Raw genomic sequence first — 6484 nt, forward strand, 5'->3', positions numbered from 1 at the left:
GTTAGTGAATACATATACATATATGCATAGAAAAGAAAATGGAAACTACAGTCAAACAACGTTGAATGTATCGTCGAAATAATTATAATTTAAACATTTGTTTCGAATCATTCAATCAGGATCATTCGGTCAGTACTCTAATGGGACATTGTTACTATAAAATGGGAAACACGGAAAAGGAATTGGAATGCTACGAATTCGCGCGTATGCTTTTCGATAGACCGGACAATTTGTATTTGGTGGAAGTTAGGTAAAATTGTTGAAAATCGATTCAAGTCAATCAGTCGTTGGTATTATCAGAGAGGAATCCATTCCTCTCTAATATTTAGAGTATGAAAAAATGAATGTAATATTAATATTAGATTAGGATATCATTATTATGATGTCGGCGATTTTGATCGAGCGAGACGTATTTTTCTAAGCGCTTGTAACTCTTCTCCGACTTCTTTGACTTGGTTTGGTGTTGGCATTAGTTGTTATGAAGTAAGAAATAAATATTTATGTATTGATATGAAAAGTTTCACGTATGAAATGTAGCATGATGATTATTTCTTTTAATACGTGTGAATTCTAGTTGGAACAGTACCACGAAGCCGAAATGTCTTTGTCAGAAGCGAACAGGATTGACAATCGTAATCCAGAAATATGGGGCTACTTGTGCCTTTTAAATATGACGCTCGAAAGATATGACGAGTTCGCACAGTGTTACGCAGAAGTGGTCAAAGTAAATTTGAATTATCGGTTACAAATTATTAAAAATAATTGTTTCTCGTTAGGTGTAAATTCGATTAAGAGTTTTATTCTGAACATATGTTACCCCTCATCGTAATAATATCAAGTCAAAATAATATTCAAGTCAATGGGGCATCTAAATTTTCCGATATTGTGTCAACAGTTCCAAAAAACATAATTTCGAGAAAGAGGACGTTTTTGTGTTATTCACATAAAACTTTGCGTGGACATTATAAAATATTTGTAACAAATATCGGCATATCAGCGTGGTTTTCATTAGATCACATAAGTCTAATCTTTCGAATATACATATAGGGTGTTCCAGAATACACGACTTTCTTCTGGTTGTCCATTTGTCTCGTTAATAACTTTGTTAACAGCGGTTGGAGGAAAAAATCAAAATTTTTTATTCAGAATTCCACCCTCTTTCAGCCTTAGTGAAAAATCGTGCATTCTGAAACACCCTGTATGTGAATGGGTAATATTTAAAAGATAAATCTCGGCTAACAATTTTCATCGTTTATTTTTTCTTTGTTTCTTTTTAATTTCAGAATAATCTTAAGAATAAAAAACTGTGGCTGAGAATAATGAACTTAATGGACACCTTGAACTGGTTTCCACCAAGTTTTACAGAAACTGAAATTTCGGTCGAGGACCATAGTACAGAAGAATCCGAGGAACATCTCCAAAATTAATGGCGCTTCTATATAATTAAAAGGAAATAGCACAGATTCGTGAATATAAAATAAATTATAATGGCACTTTAGTAACAAAAATTTAAAAACGATTAAAAAAGCATCTATTCCATGTTTTAACATTTTAGTATTAAAGTTATGTCTCATTTCGTGGATTAAAAATAAATCGTAATGGGCAAATAAGTAACAAAATTTTATATATAAAAAAAGAATGTGCAACGACTAACTATTTCAGTGCAAAGTTTTGAATAAATACATATAAACTATAAAGTAACATAACACTGCTTCTTCACTAAACTCAATGGTAAATAAATACAGGGTGTCCCATCATGCGTGAATTTCCTCTGGGGTTGTGAGAGAAGATTTTGAGTTAAAAGCTTCGATTTCACTTTTTTCTTCATTAACGCCTTATTAACGAAAAAATTGGATCAATCACGAGGCCCCGCCTCGCGCCGTCCTCTATTTTGTGACATTTGTTTTCAAACATGAAGTTGATTCACTTTTTTCGGTAATAACTTTGTTAATAGTTGTTGGAGGAAAAACTGAAAGAGGAACTTTTGACTCACAATTAGAATTTCATCCTATTTCACAACCTGTGAGGAAACTCGTATTCTTAAATACATTGCATAGCGCATTGTGTATTACAAGCGATTATTTGTTTTTAAATCTTTTTCTAAATTAAGGGGCTAGGATAGTCACGTGACTTTTCTAACATTTGCCGGTAAATTTTTGATGTTTTTTGCTTTGCTTTATCGATAACCGGACAAAAATAGTCTAAAATATGGGTTTGCAGTACACTTTTTGTCCTTGTATTGAAAGATTTTTAGGTGATCAAGTATATCTGAAAAGGCAAAAGTTAAGTCTGATTTAATCTGGTCTTCATTTCTCTCGACGCAATCTTTTTTGGACATAAAACTGCTTATAAATAAAGGCATTATAACTACGATTTTTCATCTATTTTGTAACTATATGCATATATCAGTTTTTACCCGCTATGCAAGTGAAGAGCATTGTATATGTGTAAGAACTAAAAGTGTAGTCCCGTAAACTCATATTTTTGGTCAATTTTGTGAGTAACATTGACTGCCTTATCGCACCGCTATCAGAGACTATTCCCTTAATAACAATTCCCGAAATATTGAAATATCGATCCTTTTTTCGTTTTATACAACTTATGTATATCAATCTCCAAATTAAAGTGACTCAACGGATTCCGGGCCAACTTCGTACGCATACATAGAAAATATATAATTCCAACTCTAATCCAACTAGCAACTAGCAGTTATTGTATAGCAGCGATGCATGAAAGGATAACGAAAGAGAACGTGCCAGAGTTTCTACGTGTACATATGAACTGCGAAGTGGTTCCGGAATTCTTGAGTCATCCATACGCCCAACCCATTGTATGTTGGCCGTACATACACATCGCTTGCCATATACCGTTTACAATGATGCGTACTTATCTTGTCTTATTTTTAATGATTTTCGGCCAAGACACGAGTTGGGTGTAGTAAGTATAGTTATAATAGGTAATTATAAAAATATCATTCGAGCACAATGTCTGAACAAAATTTTTAGTATTCTATTTTCATAGAATTTTTATACAAAATATCAAGAAATACGAATACTGACATTGTCAGTTTCTACATATTATTATTAAAGTACTAATAGCGATTACTTTTTAATGCGCTAATCCTTTACGGTCCTTTATTTTCAAACAAAAAATAAAGTTGTAAGGATAAAAACCGTATTTCTCGAAATAAAAATATTAATTTCATCAGTGTTTACATTACTTTCACTTACATTGTTTATATCACTTTCAATGTATTAAAAAAAAAATTTTTTAGTAATTCGTTTTGTCCATCATTGAAAACTAAAGTAATGTGAACGTTTTGTCCAAATTAAAAACTAAGTTCCAATGTACAAGATGTTTTACATCGATCATAAATATATAAATAGTACAGAAAGTCATACACCGGCAAAGGATTAATCAGTTAATGTTAACGATTGTGCGCAAGTAGTATCACTTAATTACAGTGACTCAAAAATGTATTAGCTTAGAAAAAGAGTAAAGTGTAACGGATATGTTACACATACTACCGAACATCGGTGTTGTTTTTTATTGCAATGATTCATTCTCCCTCTCGTTTTCTTTCTCTTGTTTCTTGTCGTTAGGTTCTTCCGTTTTTTCTGTATTTTCTGTTACGTCATTATCCACATTCACAATACTAACCGTATGAATATTTTCTAAATTTACTTCATGTGTATCTCTTAAATTTTCATTAGACGAATTACTCGTCTCTTTTTCAGTATTCGACACTTGAACTAAATGGGTATTGCATATCAGTTGATCCTTAATTTCTATCACAGAGTGTGTTTTATTTTCCAACGAAGACACAGAATTATCTATCACCTCTTCTGTATTTCGTTGTACCGTAATTTCTTCTTCGATATTATCACAGTTATCGTTTGCAAACTGTTCTGTATCATCTTTCGTTTGTTTCAATAATTCTTCATTAATCTCGTGTAGACGAGGTTTAAGCATTTCGACGACATCGCTCGATGATTCTTCATTTTCTTTTGGCACAAGTTGCTTGTTGGATGGATTGTCACCTGAAATCGATGCCTCGGAAGACACATTACTACCTTTACATGATTCCTCTACTATCTTACATGCAAGAGGATCAGAATTTTTGTCATCGGAAGTAATATTATGCGTTTCATCTTTGGCAACGTGAACAGAATTCTCCGCACTCGATGCAGGGATTAATACAGTTTCATCAGTTTCTTCGTTCATTAGCAATACTTCATCCAATAACTTATCTTTAACATTCGTTTCTCCATTTTTTACGTTACTTACTTGTATTCCTTCTGGTGGTGTCCTAATTGTTTCTGCTGTAATATTACATTCAATACTCTGTTCAGTATTTTGTTCACTATCGTTTTCGACATTACGTTTCATCTCCAGTTCATCATACTGCTCCACATTATGTTCCGTACTACCTTCCGTATCATGTTTATTATTCTGTTCATCATTATGTTGAACATCGCATTGTATACTATCTTCCGTATCATGTTTATTATCTTGTTCGTCATCATGTTCAACATCGCATTCCATACTACCTTCCGTATTATGTTTATTATCCTGTTCATCGTTATGTTCAACATCGCATTCCATACTACCTTCCGTATCATGTTTATTATCCTGTTCATCATCATGTCCAACATCACATTCCATACTACCTTCCGTATCATGTTTATTATCCTGTTCATCATTATGTTCAGTATCACATTCTATGTCACGTTCAACTTTCATTTTGTCGAAAGTAGAACACTCCTGAGTTTGACGTTTTTGTAAAACATCTATGTCTGAAGAATCGGGTTTCGTTACCTTACTATTCTCCTTAAAGAGATGTGATGATTTATTAGGAATGAATTTCTGATGATCCCTCTGCATATAAGATTGAAATTCGTGCGAATTCCCTTCACTATTTTTCCTCTGACGATATTTCGTCTCATTCTCCTTCTTCTTCTGCGAATGAGATTTCTTCAGATTAGAGAATTTCTGATTATTGAAATAAGTTCCTTTCGCTTTGTCTTCAAATGACTTTTGCCGAAAGAAAGGTTCATCTTCGGATGGAGGCACATCAACATCTGAATGGCTATACGTAACGCGAGTTCTTTGTCGCGGTCCCACTCTTCCGGTTCCAGCTATGTTTGGTGAATTCACTAAGATTTGTATATAGGTATTTTTATATTAGTATTTTTAAGTACAAACGAATTCTGATTAAGAATATGGTGAACATCTGTAATACCTACCTTTGACACTCATTACTGTGCCTTTCGTTACGTTGCTCTGATTTACAGTGACCTTAATACTCTTTTCGGTTGCAATAACGGTTCTTTCTTCGGAAGTTGGAGAAACCGATACTTTTGCCGACATTGACGAATTGTTCCTGTGCTGATCATAAGTATTATGAGACCGATTTTCATAATTTCCGTGGAAATTCTTTGTGGAACCACGATGAGAGCGATGGCCTGTGCCACGAGTGTAATTGACATGTTCATTATCTAAAAGAAAACACTTTGGTAATTTGTGGTAATGGTGTATATTTAAATTTTAAAAGTTTAATGATATCGATCTTCAGACATACTGTTATGATATCTTCTATCGGAGTCTTTTTTTACATAGTCTCCTAACATGGGCTTCGATGATTTCTTTGTTATATCATCTACAATATGCACCTGTAACATAATATGCAATTTCGATATGACTTCGATATTATTTGTACAGTTGACCATACTTTATCATTATCCCATTCTCTGCGCCAATTGCCCTCTGCAGTCTTCTGCCTACTGATTCGATCCTCGTCAATGCGATTTCTTTCAGCTCTCCAAGCATCATACCCCGGTTGAGAGTCATCTTTACAATTTCCTCTAGATGATTTACAATCCTGAAAACGAGTATAAAATCTTCAATAATCGATTTAAACATCTAAAATTACGAATATAACGATGTTACATACTTTCTGAGTACCACCTCTGCCGACGATTCTTCTACCTTTAAAATTCCCTCTCATCTGCTTCTGATGAGATTTATTTCCATTAGTTTCCTTTATGTTTTCCACGCCAGGTTCTTCTCGCTCAGAATCTGCTAAAAAGTTGTATTTAGGGTCCGGTGGAGGTCCTTCTCCCTAAAGAATCATTTTATGTTCAAAATTTATAATACTTAAAGATTCATTTAAAGATAACAAGATATTTTACACAGGTTATCAAACTTTTTTACATACTTGAGCAAATGAATGTATTTTTTTTCCTTCGCTGACATGAGGTTGCAATACGTATTCATGTTTCTCTTTGGTTGACTTCGATTTGGTTTTAGGAGGATTTGAAAATTCTGGTGGTTCTTTCCTTTCTGGCCAATCTTTCGATGGCACCATTTGTACCAAAGCATTTAGTTTTGCTGCATTCTTTTTATCTTCTTCAACTTCCTAATATGTCAAAATGATTCTTGAATTATACGTTTAATTTGTTTGTTTTACGTATTTCAATTTTAT

At 33.4% G+C, this 6484-nt stretch overlaps 2 protein-coding genes across 2 annotated transcripts in view; one reads left to right on the top strand and one right to left on the bottom strand.

Annotated features, from left to right (window-relative positions):
• The window catches only part of LOC108623506 (uncharacterized), a 10143-nt gene extending 8716 nt beyond the window's left edge, over positions 1–1427 (top strand). The window contains 4 exon segments of the mRNA XM_026812355.1: positions 61–250; positions 363–483; positions 575–722; positions 1276–1427. Coding sequence (XP_026668156.1) covers positions 61–250; positions 363–483; positions 575–722; positions 1276–1427 — 611 coding nt within the window.
• On the bottom strand, positions 1116–6447 carry LOC108623511 (uncharacterized protein MAL13P1.304). The gene is made up of 6 exons (XM_018022068.2): positions 6218–6447; positions 5954–6121; positions 5732–5881; positions 5582–5672; positions 5247–5498; positions 1116–5156 (listed from the first exon to the last, which is right to left on the bottom strand). The coding sequence occupies exons 1-6, from the start codon at positions 6365–6367 to the stop codon at positions 3547–3549; spliced, it is 2421 nt and encodes an 806-aa protein (XP_017877557.1). The 5' UTR covers positions 6368–6447; the 3' UTR covers positions 1116–3546.
• Between the last annotated feature and the right edge of the window lie 37 nt (positions 6448–6484).

The sequence above is a fragment of the Ceratina calcarata genome, unplaced genomic scaffold (genome assembly GCF_001652005.2).
Source record: "Ceratina calcarata isolate Rehan_Ccalc_2016 unplaced genomic scaffold, ASM165200v1 scaffold27.2, whole genome shotgun sequence".
Taxonomy (NCBI): domain Eukaryota; kingdom Metazoa; phylum Arthropoda; class Insecta; order Hymenoptera; family Apidae; genus Ceratina; species Ceratina calcarata.

What these genes read in the sequence shown, in the direction of transcription:
- LOC108623511 (XM_018022068.2), bottom strand. Translation starts at nt 6,367, where the DNA reads ATGGTGCCATCGAAAGATTGGCCAGAAAGGAAAGAACCACCAGAATTT. An exon ending in GCAGAGGTGGTACTCAGAAA is followed by an intron (nt 5,882 to 5,953) that starts GTATGTAACATC and finishes ACTCGTTTTCAG; the next exon opens with GATTGTAAATCATCTAGAGG. An exon ending in GAGAATGGGATAATGATAAA is followed by an intron (nt 5,673 to 5,731) that starts GTATGGTCAACT and finishes ATTATGTTACAG; the next exon opens with GTGCATATTGTAGATGATAT.